This window comes from Diabrotica virgifera, chromosome 8 (genome assembly GCF_917563875.1).
Source record: "Diabrotica virgifera virgifera chromosome 8, PGI_DIABVI_V3a".
Lineage (NCBI taxonomy): Eukaryota > Metazoa > Arthropoda > Insecta > Coleoptera > Chrysomelidae > Diabrotica > Diabrotica virgifera.
In genome coordinates, this window is record NC_065450.1 from 160,275,190 (window position 1) to 160,296,582 (window position 21,393).

Sequence of the window (21,393 nt, forward strand, 5' to 3'; positions counted from 1 at the left end):
CTTCGGTTTAATTTCATACACTCGCAGCTTTCTATTGTAGATTCGTACAGCGGCCCTTCCAGTCGTATCCACAAACCATCCTCTTTTCTTAGCCGCTGTTGGGTTTGGCTCCGCCGTCACCAGCACGTCGATATTCTTTTCTACGGCGGCAGCCTCGGCGAGATCATGTGCTAATCTCGCCGTTCCCACGTTCGTTTGTAGTACTCTCAGCTCTCGGATCTTATTTCCTGTGTTCGCCATTTCTTAGACTCGGACTCCTTTCACGCTCTCTTTCATAGTGTTTCCACTCGCGCGCTCTTCCTGGGACTAGTCCTTAGTGGTCCCTACTTTCAACCAGTCGGTTGAACTTTGGACATCTTCTTGAATTCGCCACATGCCCGGTCACATCGCAGTTGAGACATCTGATTGTTTCTGTCTTGCATTCCGACGCTATGTGACCCTCTTTGCCGCATCGGAAGCAACATCCTCTTCTGTTCTGCCCTTTACAGTTCCATTGCTTGTGTCCAAAGGCTAGGCATCTCAAGCATCTTGGTATTTCTGTCCTTGCTTCTATGACCCGACAGGAGGTATACTCTACCCGAATTCTTCTCATTCTTAGGATCTTTTCGGCCGCGTCTTCGTCGACATCCATCACTGCACTCATCATCCCTGTTTCTCCACCCCGTGTCTCGGTCCAGGTTTTTACTATGTCACATGCCCGCTCTTTACCTGCTGCTTCCTCTGTGGCCTTTTGGATCACATCCTCCGTTGTGTTGGGTGGGATTTCTTGCATCAAGATTCTTCTCTTTACGACGCCCCCTTTTGCCACTGCTCTCGACACACATGTGCTACCAGAGAGGAGTTTCTTCACTTCCTCCGCCATTTCCCTTCCTCCTCCCAGTTCCAGTGATATTCCTTGATTTCTGGTCTGTCTGATCCTTTTTATGTCGATGGATTTTCTTCCTGTGAGGTTACTTTTCACTTCTGTCATAAGGTCCGCAAATGATTTTTCCTTGTTTTTGCTGATAAGTACTACTCCACATTGTTCTCTGGGCTTGGTGTTAATGTTTGCCCACCCTCTTCTGGATTTTTTGCCTAGGAGCGTGATCGTCACACCCCTTCCTCTTGCTGCCCACTCCAGGATTCTCCTCGATGTCTCAACTCCTAGTGATGTTGGCGTGTGGATTCCCACTCTTTCTCTTCCTAGCTCCTCCATCTTCTGTACCAGTTTCCTGCATGTCTTGAGGAACTTCACCGACTCGAGTTCTTCCTTCTTGTTTGGGAGAAGTTTGAATCCATATTTCTCCTTGTCAATCCACGTTCCATCTACATGAGCAGACATCGTGACTCTCACAGTTCCCAGGCCTCCATCCTCATCTACCTCCGCTGGAACACCTGGTAGGTCAGGAAACATACCTTTCACCGTTTCCATGGCTTTTTTGTCCTCGTCGTTGTTGGTAACAAATACTGCCACGTCTGCTGCTATATCAGAGATGTCCCCCTCTTTCACTTCAGCTCTTTGGAAGACTTCCTCCGGCCAGTCCTCATTTAAGAACTCTGTTGTTTCCTCGTACTCGCATATTGCCATTTTTTCCGTGATGGCGTCCACCCTCCTTTTAATGGCTTCTGGGTTCTCTAGGTCCACTTGAACACCCATTGTCGCCATTTTCTTGACTTTCAAGGGCTCCATGTTCGTCTGCACACCTCTGGATGTCGTGCAAACAGACTTCCTTGGAACCTCTTCTTTCTTCTTGCTTTCCTCCAGTTCCTCGGTATAATCGAAAAACCGGTTTCTCAGGTTGTCGACCTCCTGCTTTATGGCAACCCTTGTATTTGGCACCTCAACCATGAGTTTTTCAAGGGCCGCTACACTATCCTGGAGGCGTTCCAACTTTGTTCTTGCATTACAGTTGGGTGTTTGCTCCTCTTCCTCCGATTCATCATCGGAACTGCTGTCAGAGCTGCTCGATTCCCCTTCTTCCCTTGCGTTTTCTTTCCTTTGACTCTTCGCTTTATTTTTTTCGTCCTTCTGTCTGTTCTCTTCTCCCTCTTTTTCTCTTCCTATTCTCTTTCTTTCTTCTTCTCCCTTGGTTTGCAGTTCCCCTCTTACTTCCCTTGTTTCCCTCTTACCTTCTCTTTCTTTTCCCTTGCTTCTGTTTGCGCTGGTTCTAGATCCGGGGTTTTCCTTTTCTTCCACTTCTCTTCTCCATCTTTTCTGCCCTTGATTCTCGTCCCTTTCTTTTTCCCCGCCTCTTCTGTTTTCTTTTTCGCCCCCGCTGCTCTCTCTTCCGCCTTTTTTGTTTTTCTTTTTTTGTCCCATCTTCCTTCCCACGAGTTGGGTCGCGTTGGGTATCAGGACGTGTTTGATGGTAGGGGTGGGTGTCATATGATAGTTGGGGGGTAATAACTATCACACAGGGACAGGTTAGGAGCTGGGTTGAAGGACAGCGGTCAGCTGCTCCAATTTGTCGCCTTTTACGATGAGCAGGAGAAGCTGTGGAGGTATTCTACTTGAGAGGCCCGCCTCCACACGGGGAGGCGGCAAACTTACCTAAAATACATTTAATAATAAGCTACAATAATAATAAATGTTCAACAAAAAAAAATTTTGAGCTCTTATAAAGTATGTCGGCAAAACTTGGAACCTATTGATAACTTTTTTATTATCAGTTTTACGAAAAAAAGTTGTCCTTTATAAAATACTCCGCATCGTATAAAATCTAACATTCAACCATAAGAAATCAAATTCTATTAATTTTGTAGTAAATGTAGTAAATCTATTAATTTTATAAGTTACCGTAAAATGGGGTTACTTTGACCGCTGGGGCGAATTTGACTGAAAATATAGAAAAATATTAATATATTGTGATATACTTCAGCCACCCTGTATAATTTTTAAAATTATTTTTAACGATTCAAATTTATAAATATCTAAGAATTCATTTCTAAATTAAAAAAAAAATTATATTCCAAGGGTTGTTAAATCCACCGATATAACGAATTAAGAAAAAATGGTTTAAAAAACGGTCAAATTAACCCCACCTAAAAGAAAAATAAGTTTAACAGGCAAAAAGCATATACGGTCAACTTCCCCCCAGATGGGGTGAACTTGACCAAAGGCACTTTTTATTTCTTTCTAAGTCATGATTATTTTCTTGTAATTATAATCTAAGCTACTGAAAGTAGACGCCTAAACCCATAACATATTTGCATATACAAAAATGTAGCAAAATTTAAAATATGATTTTTATAGGATTAAAGTACAAAATCGGTCAGTCACCCCATTTTACGTTATGTCAAAAAGTATGATTTTTATAGAAAATTGTTATTAAGAAAAGTTGCTTGGAATTAAAAATTATGTTTTAATGTTCAATAACATACTTCTAATTGAAATATTGTGAACAGATCACAATGTGTTCACAACAGTGAACACATTGCCTTTATAGTTACTATAAAGGCACTTGACTGTTAAGCGAAATTCATATTTTTTAGATACCTCGTATAAAATCGAAAAAGTTTAATATCTGATAGTTGTATGTTAGCTTTTAGACCATGTATAGAATGTTATGAAAAATATAGACCTGGATCCCGCGTAAGAAAAAAAAGTTGATTAATAGCAAGCTGAAAATTTGTTAATAGCTTAACGGTGTCTAGTCGGACAAATATTGATGCATGGAAACACTGAAACAGGGGAAGTTTTAACGGTGGAGCATGATAAACGTGTCGTCCTGACAAGTTTATGATGGTGAAAAATAGCAAGTTGTTTTTAAGTTTATTCAATAGCCAACGTTATATAATATATGAAAAAATGTTTGTCCGACAAAAAGGTTGGGCATTTTAACGAGTCCGACACGTAGAACATGTCACATCACAAGAACTATGTCGGTGATTAATAGCAGTCTGATTTTTGCATGAGAGTTTAATGAAAGGTTAAAAAAGCAATTGGAAGTTCTGTCGGACAAAATGAATGGGAAATTTTCCTAGTCGGACATTCTAAACATGTAAGATATAGACAAAAATGTTGTTGATAAATAGCAAGCTAATTTTGATTTGTTTATGTACAAATTATATTTTGTAACGCAAAAAGTTATATGTCGGACAAAAAGTTTGGGCAAATCGAAGGAAATAAATAAAAAACATTTTTTCAGAATGACTTAGTCACATATTGATAAAGCTATTTTAGTTATTTTATTATTTATATTCACATATTTGCATGTGCATATATATACATGCACACTCCAAAAACAGTGAGGTAAATATCAATGCATGTATATTTGTATATATTGCAAAACAATTATTTTTTTTGGGTGGCGTTTGTTCTAGATATTCTCAAAATGACAATAAAATTGTCAAAGAGCATGTGAAAGCAATCTCTTAGGGTTTTCTAATTAGGCGCATCAGAAAGTACGGAAAATTTCCTACAAAAAACGTTGTATACATTTTTTTCCATACTCAAAATCTTAACCCTGTAAACGACATTGAAAAATGTGAAGGGTCTAAAACTTCAGTGCTTATAAGAATAGACGTAAATATGACACATTATGCTTAGAAGTATGTATTAGAAGGCTGCATTTGTCAGTGTGACACTTTGTGCTATACAAAGAAGTATTTGAAAGTACATGGTCTCTGAGTTTCTGTTTGCCACGTGTGTTGGAAATTAAAATTTATATTAACTATGGAGTGTTTTTGTGTCTATTTTTGAGTGTCAACAGTTTAAATTTTAAGTCGCCAAATCAAAAGTGAAACCATTCAACGGAACATTTTTGAGTAATCTTCGAACATTTTACAAAGTTAGTAAAATACTTGATCATCAATTCAATGAGGTTCAGTTGCCAGATAATTGTGAAAGTTCTATTGAATATCATTATTCGTGCTATAATGCTTTGCTTGATTGAAAAAGGGTACCTAAATAAATTATTACTAAAATTCTATAACGTAATTTTTCTCAACTTTCTACAAATGAAATAATAATGTAATTAATATGTCACATGGCAATAAATAATTTGCTGCCAAAATAATTCGATTAGTTTAAAGAAGTTACGATTGCAATTAATTATGAATTATTGTCAAAAGTGACAGTTTTTCTTAAATGGAAATGTATTCATAGACATAAGGGTAGACAGGGAATACAGTGCAAAAAGTCGATAGGTGGTCTATCTATCTCTTTTAACCAAGCGATCCCGCGCATGTGGCAGACAAAGATAGCTATACCACTCAATCCATAATATAATTTGCCTGATCTACCATAAATGTATTACAGTGAGGTATCTAAATGATGTTGACATAAATCGAAAGATATCGATTGTAATTGATTGCAGGTACTTTTGACATAGAATAATCACCCCTTATTGAAATTTCAAAAATTATTTTTTTAAATTGTCCGACTACAAAATCTACCCCTTATTTTTTTCCGACAACAGTCATTCTTGGTAAGGAATAATTTACTTAATTAAATTTCGTCTTTGTCGGAAAGCTATTTATCACCAGCATTTTTGTCTATATCTTACCTGTTTAGAATGTCCGACTACGAAAACTTCCCATTAATTTTGTCGGACAGAACTTCCAATTGCTTTTTTAACCTTTCATTAAACTCTCATGCAAAAATCAGACTGCTATTCATCACCAACATAATTCCTGCGATGTGACATGTTCTATGTGTCGGACTCGTTAAAATGCCCAACATTTTTGTCGGACAAACATTTTCGCATATATTACATAACGTTGGCTATCGAATAAACTTAAAAACAACTTGCTATTTTTCACAATCATAAACTTGTCAGGACGACACGTTTATCATGCTCCACAGTTAAAACTTCCCCTGTTCCAGTGTTCCCGTGCATCAAAGTTTGTCCGACTAGACACCGTTAAGCTATTAACAAATTTTCAGCTTGCTATTAATCAACTTTTCTTTCTTACGCGGGATCCAGGTCTAATAACTTTTTTTCGTAAAATTGATAATAAAATAGTTATCATAATTGAAATAAAGTAATGAGGGGTATCCGTAATTTTAGAAAAAAAATGAATTGTTTTTTAGTTAAAAGGATGTAATTGTATATCCAAACATAGTTTTTAATTCCAAACAACTTTTCATGATAACAATTTTTGATATTCTGGAATATAGAGCTACTTTACTCTTTAACGAAATTCATATTTTTGACATACCTCGTATAAAATTGATAAAATTTGATATCTGATGGTTGAGTTTTAGATTTTATACTATGCAAAGTATTTTATGAAGACAACAATAACTTTCTTTCGTAAAAGTAATAATTAAAAATTTTCCCATCCCATAGGCTTCCTAGCTACGTCGACATACTGTATAAAAGCTTATAATATGTATAAGAATTTTCAAATTTTAATGCCATATTCGGATTCAGCATAATCAAAAACAAAATAAAAACATATTTGATCGAAGTAAAATGATATATTCAACGATATTTTTAAAATCCTAGAGAACGGCAGTTCTAGCCAGTGGCGCACAACGCCCATACATGCGACACTATTATATACACGAAATTTTCGATTTTCTAAATCTGACTGAATCGAAAATTGGACCAAATCTCATCCTAAAGTATATGAAAAGACTCGCCTATCCATAAGTCAACCATCCATTTTGGTCCAAGGGTGTGGATTTTACGGCCCTTCCCATTTAGGGTCTGTTTTTCGTTCTCGTCCCCAAGACTCACAAATATTTCGAAAATTTAAGTTCGACCTTTACGGCTTCTGATAGTACTGATTATTACTTTTCCAACGCATGTTTAATTTTGAAAATCGGTTATACTATTCAAAAGTTACCGAGCTAAGAAATTTTTTTCAATTTCTATTTAAAAAGGAGAAAATGTTTGTATATAATATGTGTGTATGTTTGTGGAAAAGTTTCACCGATCTATTTTTTTTCTGTGTTTCAAAAGAGGGTCAGGGCCAATTCAGAACCGGTGTAGTTTGTGATTTTCGACCACCCATAAGCCAGCTATTGGAATTTGTAATTACAAAATCTAATATTTTTTGGGGGTATGTTATATATGTCTTAGGTTCTAGGAGAGGCAGGAAAACTGCAAATACACCAAATCAATAGCGTTGAGTTTAGCTTTCAAATGGTGCCTAAGCAGTTAGGATCAGATATACACACGGTTTTTCGGCAATTACTCAAAATTTCAACCTACGAATAATTGTGCTAATAACTGAGCGTTTGTAGGAGGACTCTAGACGCGTTTAAAAGTGTATACATCATATCTGGGAAAATTCGAATTTTTAAATTATAGACTTCATAAGTGTGATCAAATCTATTTCCTATTTGAAGAACGGTTTTTCAAGTTCAATAGTTCATGTAATACCTTCATACTTGACCTTGAATGCATCAGATACTACTTGTCAATACGTTTCAAACTCATGTTTAGTAATTAAAATTGGTTAAGCCGCTTCGAAGTTATCAAAGCTGCAAAACGTTCATTTGACTATTATCGCCGAAATAGTTTCTGTAGTTGTAGTGGTTACGATGCTAAATTTAATAGGAAATCCGAGTCCATTTACCGGCCATCACAATATTTTTTTTTAATCTATTTAGAATAAAAAAAATCTAGTGTACATTCGATGGGCAATAGATCATTTGAGAGATAATACTAGAAAGACGATCATTTGTAACGCTTAACGTGGAATCGAAAAATATTACATTCAATTTTAGACATTTAATTTATAAATAACTGAAAAACTCCTTAGACAAGAATAAAAAACCGCTAGACGCCGTAAAAATGAGTGGCGCATACAATAATCCAGCTACAAATAAAAAGAGCTGATATGAATATTATGTGGCGCGAAAATGTGTTTTCATTTTGTTGCAAAATAAGACTATAGTTTTATTTTAAAAGATGTTTCCATGATATTTGCCAAATTTGAAGTAATACGCGCCACAAAAGAGCTTCAAAATACAAACTCTATTTAAGTTACTCTTTTGTGGCGCGTTTAACTTCAAATTTCGCAAATATTATGAAAATATCTTTTAAAATAAAACTAGAATTTTGTTTTCCAACAAAATGAAAATACAATTTCACGCCACGCAATATTCATATCAGCTCTTTTGTAGCTGGAATATTGATTGTATGCGCCACTCATTTTTACGGAGTTAAGCGGTTTTTTATTCTTGTTATGTATACATAACAATTGTTATTGTTTAAACAATTAATAAGCAATTAGCGGCTATATCTGTAAAGCGAACTTTATACTTTAGTATATAGAATAGTAAGGATCTGTTTTTAGGTGGATGTGAGAGGTGGCATTCAGATTTTTGCGGGTAAAGTTAGGTGATAACTTCGTTAATAATAATTGATTTATGTTCCTTCTCAAATATGCCCGGACCATTGATAAAAAATTCAGATATTTAAAAATTTCGAATAACATCGATTTTGTTCTAGTTTTTGTTTATAACTTTAAAACGATTCATTTTGGAACAAAGTCGTATAGGAATAAAACAAAGCTAATTAAAATTTCTATCAGATTCGATTGGTTAAAAATGCCTTAATTTATCACCCTTGCTGCAAAATAGCAATAAATATAAAATAAGGGGGCAAAACAAGCATGTCTTTATCCAATGATTTTCCGTCACTTAGGTTACACTTGAAATCCTCATAATTCGCTTAGAAAATTTTTGTAATGTGCTAAAATCGTACACTAAATTTTATTAAAATTGACTTACTAGATATTGAATAATAATTTTGCAATCTAAACTTTTTTTAAAAAATTAAAATTTTTAAAATCTTGCCCAACAAAAACTAGAACATACAAAGATTTGTCCATTTTTTCACATATAAATAAGAATTCCACCTATCTAATACACTTTACAGAATTAAAATCGGATTATTTAAGCATTCTCAGCAATGGTTTAAAATTATAAACAATTTTTTGGCTTATAAACAAATTAGTGCTGTGACTTACACAAGATTTTTATGTATTTTTTGACCCGTAGAACACGATTTTTTTTGGGTAACAGTTGATCCGGATGTCGATAAGATTGTTATAAACAAAGAACTTAAGGAAGTGCATAACATCAATTTTTCGCAAAATAAAACATTTTTATGTATTTCTTGGGTAATTCTAAGCAAAAAATGTTTTTACAAGTTTTTTCGTAGGATGCATAGTTTTCGAGATAAACGCAGTGGAACTTTCAAAAAATCGAAAAATTGAAATTTTTGAACGCGAATAAATTTTGATTAGAAAATAAAATAGCAATTCTGCTGACACCATTTGCAAGTTTAAGTCAAATTATACCGGTTTTAGTTAGTTGCATTGCTAAAAATTATTTTTTTTTATTATTAAACAAAGCTATTTGCTTATAAACCAAAAAATTGCTTATAAGTTTAAAACATTGCTGAGGCCCCTTAAATAATCCGATTTTAATTCTGTAGAATGGATTAGATAGGTAGAGCACCTCATTATATGTAAAAAAATTAGCCAGTTTCTAAATGGTCTACTTTTTGTTCAGAAAGATTTTAAAAAATTTGAACTTTTTTAAAAACATTTAGATTGCAAATTTATTATGCAAAATCTATTAGGTCGATTTTAATGAAATTTCATACATGGTTTAAATATGTTACAAAAGAATCTCCTAAGTGAATTACTAAGGTTCTAATTGCTACCAAAGTGGTTAAACACATTGAATAACAAGAGGCGTATTTTGCCCCCTTGTTTTGTATTTATTGCTATATTGCAGAAAAGGTAATATGTTAAGACATTTTTGACCAGTCGTATATCATACAAAATTCAATTATCTTTATTTTATTTCTCTACGACTTTGTTCCAAAACGAATCGTTTTAAAGTTATAAGCAAAGAAACAGAAAAAAATCGACGTTTTTCGAAATTTTTAAATTGTTTAATTTTTTTATTAATGTTCCGGGCATATTTGAGAAGGAGCATAAGTCAATTATTATTACTGAAGGTGTCACCTAACTTTATCTGCAAAAATCTGAATGCCACCTCTCACATCCAAAAATTGACGTTTTTTCACAAATCCTTACTGGTCTAATATATAAACTAACAAAAAATTTTAGAGAAATCTAAGCTTGTTTGAATTTTTCCGAAACAATGGATGTTTTCGTTCTACCTTGACTCCTATTACTAAAATTTGTCATTTTGATGATAATAATTACAAACAAAAAAATCCCCAATATATGCATAAGCGATACCACTGCCTATAGGCACTTCTATTATTAAGTCGTCTTGAGTATTGAATTTTCCCAGTTTTCCGGTAGGTTTGCCAAAGACAAATTGATTTTAGCGTGAGACAGGTCGTAGCTGCTTGTTTTGCCGATGCCATAATAGTTGTCTGTACCAATATACTTAGATTTGAAGGTGATATACGGGCCTCTAAGGAGAAATTACCAGAAGGATAGGTTTTAAATTGGTTTTAAAAAATTTGAACTTTTTTAAAAACATTTAGATTGCAAATTTATTATGCAAAATCTATTTGGTCGATTTTAATGAAATTTCGTACACGGTTTAAGTATGTTACAAAAGAATCTCCTAAGCGAATTACTAAGGTTCTCAGTGCCACCAAAGTGGTTAAAGACATTGAATAACAAGAGGCGTATTTTGCCCCCTTATTTTGTATTTATTGCTATATTGCAGACAAGGTAATACGTTAAAACATTTTTGACCAGTTGTATATCATACAAAATTCAATTATCTTTATTTTATTTCTCTACGACTTTGTTCCAAAACGAATCGTTTTAAAGTTATAAGCAAAGAAAACAGAAAAAATCGACATTTTTCGAAATTTTTAAATATCTTAATTTTTTTGTTAATGTTCCGGGCATATTTGAGAAGGAGCATAAGTCAATTATTATTACTGAAGGTGTCACCTAACTTTATCTGCATAAATCTGAATGCCACCTCTCACATCCAAAAATAGACGTTTTTTCACAGATCCTTACTGGTCTAATATATAAACTAACAAAAAAATTTTAGAGAAATCTAAGCTTGTTTGAATTTTTCCGAAACAATGCATGTTTTCGTTCTACCTTGACTCCTATTACTTTAATTTGTCATTTTGATGATAATAATTACAGACAAAAAAAATCCCCAATATATGCCTAAGCGATACCACTGCCTATAGGTACTTATATTATTAACTCGTCTTGAGTATTGAATTTTCCCAGTTTTCCGGTAGGTTTGCCAAAGACAAATTGATTTTAGCGTGAGACAGGTCGTAGCTGCTTGTTTTGCCGATGCCATTAATAGTTGTCTGTACCAATATACTTAGATTTGAAGGTGATATACGTGCCTCGAAGGAGAAATTACTAGAAGGATAGGTTTTAAATTGGTTAAGTAACGATACAAGACAAGCAAAATAGCTTAACAACTATATTAACGAAATTGCTCTATATTAATTACTTTCAATTAAAAATACGTAATTGATTAATTGATGATTAATTTTAGTGATTTAAAATCTGAGTTAAAAACTCTATACGATAGAATGAACTTCGTCTCCTGATTTGACACTAATTCGTCTAATTAATAATGTGAGGAAATACTTAATAGTTAAACTATTAAGTTAAATAATTAAATAAATAATGGCTAAAAGCCAAGGGGTATAAGTGCAATTTTGGTCAAGTTGGAGATAAGTACAGTAATACATAGTCAATACCCATTTTAATGTTGTGGACACAGGATATAAGTGAACTTAAAACCAGTAGTGATATCTATGGTTATTTCACTTATATCCTTAAAATAGTTTGTTCATAATTTGGCAGCCATTGGACATGAGTACGCTTATATCCCTTGGCCACCAAACAAGTGTTAGTTATATCGTTTAGCAGCCAAATCGTGTGCTTTTGTCCTGGGGGTTAGTTTCACCCCTTCTAGAAGGTGAAAAACATACGTTCAAAATAAATCCGGAATTCGATATACTGACTAATTCTAATCGACTCTTATTATATAGAGTTTTTTCACTAAGTCAATACTTTTCGAATTATTTACGAGTTTTTCGCAAATAATTCAAAATGGTGTATTCATGAAGTCTCTAGAACTAGTAGAAGCAGATTTATATCTAAAGAAATATAGGTTCATATTCGCCAAATTCCAAAAAGAATATTTCAACGTGAAATAACCAAAAGTTGAAGCTCTTTCTGAAGCAAACTGATTACAACTTTTGTTTTGTGAAATAAATTGTATTTCAAAAATAAAGATACAAGTATAGTCCAAGTATTTAGTTGGAAGACAATGGCTATAATTGCTGTTTCTTATTCCAAAATATCTTATAAAATGCTAAGTTTTTTTTAAACTGATATAATTTTACTATTCAGAGACATGGACACTGTCGAAAAGCGATGAGAACTTATTAGGCACGTTTGAACGAAAAATCCTTAGACACATATAGGGGATGAAAGAAAATGACGTATGGCGCAGAAGATACAATTTTGAACTATACGCAGCATACAAGGAACCCGACGTCATAACATCCATAAAGATCGGACGTCTGCGCTGGATGGGCCATGTTGAACGAATGTTGGAGACCGAAACACCAAAACATATAATGAAGCAAACACCAGTAGGGAGAAGGTCAAAGGGAAGACCCAAACTTAGATACATGGAACAAGTGGAACAAGATCTGAAAACACTTGAGATTACCCACTGGAGGAACAAAGCAAGGAACAGAACAGAATGGCGGAAAATCGTAGAACAAGCCAGGACCTAAAAAGGGTTGTCGAGCTACTGATGATGATGATAATTTTACTATTAAATAAAATTTTGAAAGTTGAAGAGACGAGCCAATCACTAACTATTTTGAAAATCAAGCGGTAGGATTTAGGAAAGGTGTCAAACTTCAAACTTGATTTTCTAAAAACTACCAAAAATGCACTTGTATCCCTTGGCTTCTACACGTCTTATATCTAATGATATGAGTCTCGTTTTGAAGATCTTCCTACGAGTAATACACAGCAGGATTTACACGTTGTTAGAGGACAGAATCACAAGCAACACTCAATATTTTTTTACTAACAGGTACAGAAATGCGCAGAAAGCCCTTTGAGAAGGCCCGAGATAACAAAATGCTAGAAATATGAGAAGCTGGATTTAACTATATAGTTTAGGTCCCAGCTAGGCCACCGTGGCCATTTCAATTTTGATGGGCAAACTCAACGGTTTCTTATGGATTTTTGGCTGCTGATTATGCATTTACAGGGTGGATTTCGATTCGAGTGGTCAAAAAATTGTTAAAAACAATTATATTGTTTATGAATTATTTATAAGGCTCTAGCTCATAAACCAACAGAAATAATAAAAATTTCAAATAAAGGACCCCGCAACACCCCTTATGGAAAAGTGGTCCCGGTGAAATTTAACGAAAATTTGGTCAATAATATTTCTCAATGTGTAGATTAAAAAAGTGCATGGGACCTGGGTCTGAATAGCTACTATTCTCGAGCTACAACCCTCTGAAGTTATTGGATTCGAGTACTCGGTTTACATTAAGTTCACTAATTCACGGTGAAGTGAACGAAAATATTTATTATTGAAAAAAGAGAGACTCATTTTCTTCATGCATACTTGCGTCTTGTATATCAGTTTGTGGTCAAAAATATATGCATCGTATTTTATTCTTCAGGAAACCTCCAAAAAGTTCTCAGAAAACTAAGGAATTGCGATATAAAATCTGCTACTAAAGCGATATAAGAATTATCATGTTTTCATTAATGCTTCACAGTTATGCAAAACCCAGCAAAGCTGCAGTTCCGCCTTATCTTTAGAATACTACTGAACAGTGGCGGATCTAGGGAGGAATGGGGGAATTCCCCCGTAACACGATCCAGAACTAAAGTTAACCTTGTCGAAAGATAAAAAATACATTAACTGACATGAAACTTGTCCCGCATATCAGATATAAAACAAGTAGAGAATATAATATACTTGATCTCAATACGAAAAAAACAAAGTAACTGGTAGTCAGTAAACGCTAAATATTAATTAAAATTGTCTATGGAAAAATCGGGTTTACGTCATCTTCAACTATATATACGTTAAGATTTTGCTGATTTTGGTTAGATGCATCATATTATGTCGCGTTAACTAACGACCTACACTCAAAAAAATTTAGTTCGTAATATTGATTAACAGTGATATTTGAATAGTATTTCGTTGTAACAACAATTTAATTTTTTGTTTCAGCGAACTTTTAGACATTGATGAATGTATTTGTTTATTGCCACAATGATTAAATAATAATAATTGTGAAAATAACTGGAGTACATTAATCACTAACACTCAATTTATTCAGCAAATAAGTTAGTTTCATATATTTAATAAATAATGATAATTCTGACAGAAAAACTCTTTCTTGATTTCGTGGATGATAAGCAATTACCTTGGTTTATCATGACAACGTATAGATTTCATTAAAACAATGTAAAAATGTTGCTAATATAGAATAATATTTGATTATTCCATAGATGTAAACTGATTGTTGTGACAACGACTGCATTAATCAATCTACTACTGCGTTCAATAACCACAATCAATGTATTCATGGTAACAATAAACGCTGTTGTTGAAACAATAAATGGTTTGTTTGACCATTTGAAATGTAACGGCTTTTCCTTATCGTGATACCCGGAGCTTCTCTGTGTTACCATTATTTAAAAAATAATTATTTGTCAAACAATCCTGTTACCTCCGCCGAAGTGCCGAATAATTTCATTTCGTTTCCAAGTGTAGTCCGTACTAGAAGGAAGTTTTCGTGTGTCTATTATGGTATTCATTTTTTTTTTCGAATCCTGAGAAAACTAATTAGTATTTTTGAAAAATTAACGCAGAATAAAATATTACAGTATTATTGAAGGCCTGTAGTCCCTGAGAACTTCTATAATGATTATTTTAATAAGTCACAGGGGTGAAAAATGAAAAATTTAGTACGATTTTTAATTTTAAGTATACCATTCAAAAGAAACTTTTTGTTTATTTTAAGGGACTTTCAGCCCACGGTAATAATGTAGTAATTTATTCTGCCTTTAAATTTTTCAAAAATACTTATTAGTTTTCTCAGGATTCCAAAAAAATTGAAGGCGTTTAAAAAGAATTCCATCGAAATTTTGCACCTGCGCTCTCAAAAAGGATTAAAGTGTTATACATTTTTGGAATCAATATTTCAAATGCTTTTAAATGAGCTGTCACATGATGTACTTTCCCATTTAAAAAAATCAAAGTTTTGCCTGTCACCTTAAGAGGGATGGCATAAAGTTCGAAACAGTGATGTTATAATATAATTTGATTACTTTAAAAATCGACTTGTTCCAGCGTTTGGCTTATGTGCTAAAAATAAATAAGTTAATAAGGGGTGGGGAGTATCACTTATTCCAGCGCACTGTATAATTGAAATCATATATGAGAAATCACACAGTGTAAAGTCCATTAGGTTTAGGAAAAAAAGAGGGATTTGCAAAATTATTATTAATCAATTAATATCATACATTGAGCTACATTGGATCAGCTAACCAAAATAACGAATTAATGAACATCGCTTTGTTGTTCCAATAAAACCAAGAATTGGACAAATTTTAAGTATTGCATTTGTTGTCTGAATTTTCGTTGACTGTATTAGGATACTTAACATTGGGTTGATGTCTTGCAAAGCCTAAAAACCATAGTCAAGTCGGGTTTGATTACCGCCGTCTGAAATCCTTTTTTTGTTTTTAAAATTGACGCGCATTGGCGCGCCTATGGGTAGCGATGTGAAATTACGTGTAATTTCAGAAATTGTAAGTTACACGTGTAAAATTACCCAAAAATTACAAACCAGATGTAATTTATGTAACTTATGTAATTTATGTTCATTGTATTAAAAAATCAATTGTTTGCATTCATATTGAATATAATAAACACAAAGTAACTACATACTTATGAAATAAAGAAAAGTGGATAAGAAATACATACAAATAATAAAGAAATGAAAACATAGGTTCTTTAGTTTTGTTTTAAGCGGCTTTTATAAATCACAACTTCCTTTTTCGCAGACAACTGGAGACCTTCTTGTTATAAAACGTCGAAGTTTCAATTGTTTGCTCTTCCAATGAGCCTTGTGTAATTTTTTTTATCTCCGGCAAATCCAGAACTGCATCCTGAAATTAAATAGGAAAGTGTAAACATAGAGAGTAAAAATAATGGGTTTATAATATAATATATACAGATCTAACTACCTTGTTTTCGGCATCTGAAGTATCCTTCTCGACTTCCGTTTTTTTTTGGGGTTGTTCTGTGCCTTTACCCTGAAATTGATAATTTTGGAATATAAACAATAAATATGTATGTGTTTACACTAATTTACCGATTTCATTAAGACGTTTTCTAAAATGTTCACTTTGCTTTGTCTCAAAATGCGTGCTGGTCTCTGTTCCCTAGTTTCCATTCTTTGATCAATTTCATCATCGGTCATTGCAAAGTCAGCAAAATTAAAATCATCGTCGGAATTTCCATTTCCTGTTGTATTTGAATGCCATGATGATATTGTCTGAAAACATAAGATTTATAATTTTTTATTCGAAAACGGTGGAATGCATTGGAAAATCGGAAAAGAAGCAAACTGCATATATCACATGCACATATCACATATCTAAAAAATGCCTAAATTTAAAATTACCTCGTCTAATTCTTCCTCTTCGGAAATATGGTTTTCAATTACTTCTATCTCCTTCTGTAAGTTTCTACCTTCTATCGAAACGTTGTTCTGTACAGTCTCTTCTATAGGATATTGACTTTGTATGTGATGTTGTCGTGAACGTTTCAGCAATTTTGAATTATATTGTATATAATTTAAATTTGCTGCCCTTTGAGTTGTTAGGCGATTTCTTCTCTTCGTATGAATGCTGCTCTGGGAGCTAAAGCTTCTCTCTGTTGCCGCAGAAGTGCACGGCATTGTCAATATCCTGACTGCAACTTTGGAGAGGCATGAATGTCCACAAAATCCTTTCCACCATGTAACCAAAGAGACATTATCGAGTATGTTCCATAAAAATGTTTCGCCAAAAAAGTCTGTTTTAGCTAAATAGTTTCCTAAATCCTCAGTAATCTTTGACACTCCTTCATCACCAATCTCTATCGTGGTCGTGGTTGACATAGTAGTAATGTATTTCATCGCTTCAATCCTTTCGGCTGATGATAAATTTGCACCAACAGACCGAGGGTTTAGTAAGTCTGCGGCAAAATGGATCGGTTGAAGGGCGTATTCCTTCCTTGATATAAATTTATCCATCGCTTCTGTTTTTTCGCAATCCGTTAGTTTCACGCATTCTAAATGAGTAGATATGTTACTACCGATTTTCGCGAAAGTTTCACAAACCAAATGAATTGACGAAGAATCTCCTTCAAGACGTGTTATTGCTTCAGTAATTGGCTTAAGCAATTCAACAAGAGCGCTAGAATTTATCCAGAATCCTTCATCAAGTAAATTTGCTTTTGCGCTGCGTATTCTATCTTGAATTGTTTTATCTGGAGATATTGCTAGACGTTGTAGGACGGACTTGCATTTAGTCAGATCTTGAAGACATTTTACATGTGAACCCCATCTTGTTTTTACAGGTAGGCTAAGAGACACTCCACACTTCATCTCATTTCTTATTTCTGTGAATTGAGCTCTCAGTACTTGACACTGGTTAATAGTTTTAACGATATGTATAATATGTGACAAATGTGTCTCTATTGAAGATAATTTCAAAATATCGCTGCACAATAAATGTAATGTGTGCGCTAAACAGCCGTATGATACAAGATGGGGATACATCTCTTCACATTGTCTCACAGCCTTCCTCATATTCTTTGCGTTATCAGTCACAATAGCGAAAAATTTTTTAGGTCCATACTCCTCCAGAACTTCAACCATTAATTTTGTTATATATTCTGCGGTATGCTTCTCTGCTTTTGTTAGTACTGATTTGACAAATAACGGTTCGGGTGTTGTAACAATGAAATTAATTACACTTTCATTTCGCAAGTTGGACCAACCATCGCATTGCAATGATAAATTGTCAGCTTGCTTAATTTTATCATTAACTTGAACTTCAACTCGCTCGTACTCTTCGGTCAGGAGACGATTTGATAACATATATCTCGATGGTAAGGTGTATGAAGGTCTAATTTTTTTAAAAAACAATTTCCAATCTTCATTCTCGGTAATTGAATGTGGTGCTGAACTGGTGTAAATAGCTCTAGCAAGCAAAATATTCAATTCGTTATTTTGTTCGTGTGTCATTCGATCACAAAATGATTGTATTCTGTTGATTTTTGTGCAAACAGGTGTTTCCACATGAATGTTATCAGAAGCAGATGTTGATGCTGTGGAAACCGTTGATGATGTACAAGCAGCATCAGTGTTATCGTTATCCAATTTTGCCGATGTGATCTTTTTCATGGATGTTTCAAATGGAAATTTAGAGTGATTCCCCTTTGACTTTGGAGTTAAAATATTGAATTTAAGTTTTATCATATGCGGCACATAAGTGCATTGTTGAAGATGAGATTTCATTCTTGTAGCATTTTTTGCATGTACACTCTTGCAAAATTTACACCTCACATTTATGGTCTTTTGATTAGAAGAACCCGCAGGTAACACTTCAAAATAAAGCCAGATATCTGTCTTACGTTTCACCATGTTTTATGACCTAAAAAAAATATTCAGGTAGACTTAAACATTAAGAAGGGAAAAAACATTATTTTTCAAAGTATTTGATGGGCACGAGGGCATAAAAAATTGTTAGGCATCCTTAAATAGAAGAAAGATTAAAATTGAATCTGTGTAACAATTTAATGAAATTCGAATAAGCAGAATACTGGATCGGACAACTACATTATTTTGCCCTCAACGTTATCAAAATTTTTTATTTAGTAAGTTATGTCAGTGTAATTCAATTACACATGCTACATGCACAAGTACCCCGTTGCTCCTATCATTCTTATAGTTATTGTACAGTAAACTAATCTAAAAAATCGAATAAAACTTGGTAAACCGAATTCAGAATTAAGTACTGTAGCCACATATAAAATGACGCGCGTTAGATTTAACGTACAGTCGATATGCGATAGGCCCGCCCCTGTGTTTCCCAATCTAAGGTTGCTATGGACATCACCGGCACGTGTTTTGCTGTTTGTAGAAATAATATATTTCTTACCTTATAGTTTCTGTGCTTCCTTATAAATAAATGTAAAGTAACCAACGCTGCGTGAATGAATAGAGAAAGAACAGTCGAAAACTAACTTATACATACACATTACACATACAATAACAGAAATGTAAACATAACCTGCCTGACTCAGACTAAGGAACGACTAACGAGCGACGAGCGTAATAGCACCCACTGGTTCGCGCGCGCCGGCACCGGCGCACCGCACTTACGACAATTGCGCGCGCATAAGTTGCCATAATATATGTAATTTTACCAGTAATTACATAAATTACGGTAATTTATGTAAATTTATCATAAGTTACGTTAAATTTCATAAATTACGTAAATTCCAAAAATTACATAAATTACATTAAGTTACGGGTATCATGTAATATTACCGTAAGTTACGTGTAATTTATGTAACGTAAGTTATGTAATTTTACAACTCACATCACTACCTATGGGTAATATGACCCGTATGCGCGCCAATTGAGAATAAAAAATTAAAAAATGAATAACCATTTTCAATTTCGTTGCAAAACGAAAATACAGCCGAACCATATTCTAGTCCAATCAGAGAGTGCATCAAGCACCTCTACCGGTTTCGAAACTTATTAGTCTCTCATCAGGAGGCACATTTGCTACTCTCCCTGATCCAACCAAAACAAAACCCCAGCGTGCAGTCCCGGATTGCAACGAACGAAATGTCATAGATGCCCTAGCGGCAACTGCTAGCAAAAAAAAACTAAGTTTTCACTCTAATGGCATATAAAACAACATAATGCTATTCTACACCCCACCAGAATATAAAATTCTTATTTGTATGTCAAACAATGCGCAATAAATACCTCTGAAAACCCACCACTGTAGTGACTTCCGAGCAATCAGCTTGATGAGCCATATTTTAAAATTATTTCTAAAAACTATGCATCAAAGGATATATTTATTGACTCTGCGAAGAAAAAATCAGCCGAACAGTTTGATTTTCGGAATGCAGTGAGTACAAGAGAGGTTCTATTTAGTATACAAGTGTTATTTCAAGATATAGATACGTAAATTGAGATATTTATTCAAGTTTCATTGATTTCCATAAAGCGTTCGATAGAGTAAAGCACGACTAGCTAATGGAAATATTAACAAATATTGGAATAAATACCTGTGATTTAAGAATTATCAGCAATCTGTACTGGAATCAATCATCATCTATCCGGACAGGGGCAGGAGAATTCGACGATATCAAAATCAAACGTGGGGTTCGTCAGGGATGTATACTATCACCACTGCTGTTTAATATCTACTCTGAGGAAATCTTTCAAGAAGCAGTGGATAATGTTGAAGCTGGAATTCAAATTAACGGAGAATGTATCAATTACATAAAATACGCAGATGACACGGTGGTATTCGCTGAGACTTCTGAAGCCATCCAGGAGTTAATGAAAAGAATCGCAGAAGTCAGTCAGAGATACGGACTTTCACTAAACACTAAGAAAACAAAGTGTATAATGATCTCTAAGAATGAACAGCAATTTGGACGAATCCGCTTGAATGATCAACAAATAGAAAGAGGAAAAACATACAACTACCTTTGTACAAACGTCAATGAATATTGGGACCATTCCATAGAAATCAAATGTAGGATAGAGAAAGTAAGGTCTACATTTCAAAAAATGGCAAAGTTATTCAAATGTCATGATTTATCGATACCCATTAAAGTTAGGTTACTACGATACTGTTGTATCGATCTTTTCTCTACTGTTATACGGAGTTGAGTCGTGGACGCTCACAGACGCCACCTGCACGAAAAATAAAGGATTTTAAAATGTGGCTATATCGTCGAATCCTGAAGATATCGTATACCGACCACATTTACTAATCAGGGTGTTTTGCTGAGAATGCAAAAAAGAGCTGTTAATCAAAATAAAAACAGCCAAACTCGAACACCTCGGTCACATTATGAGGAACAGTGAAAGATATGGACTGCTGCAACTAATCTTGCAGGAAAAAGTAGAAGGAAAGCGGGGACTAGGAAGGCGAAGGATTTCCTGGCTGAAAAATCTACGTACATGGTTCAACACAACCACTACAAATCATTTTAGAGCAGCAGTGTGCAAAGTACAGATTGTCATGATGGTCGCCAATATCCGAAACGGACAGGCACTACAATAAGAAGAAAGCCCACCAAATTTCGTTTGCATAATATTTCAACCAGATTTAGAGCATTAAATAAAGAAATATTTCGACACCCCTTATTTCGTAAACGAAGCGGAATTGCCC

At 34.2% G+C, this 21,393-nt stretch overlaps 1 protein-coding gene across 1 annotated transcript; it reads right to left on the reverse strand.

Moving 5' to 3' along the window:
- Positions 1–313: 313 nt before the first annotated feature.
- On the reverse strand, positions 314–2,365 carry LOC126890302 (uncharacterized). The gene has a single exon (XM_050659160.1). It carries the CDS (start codon positions 2,363–2,365, stop codon positions 314–316), a length of 2,052 nt encoding a protein of 683 aa, XP_050515117.1.
- Positions 2,366–21,393: the final 19,028 nt, after the last annotated feature.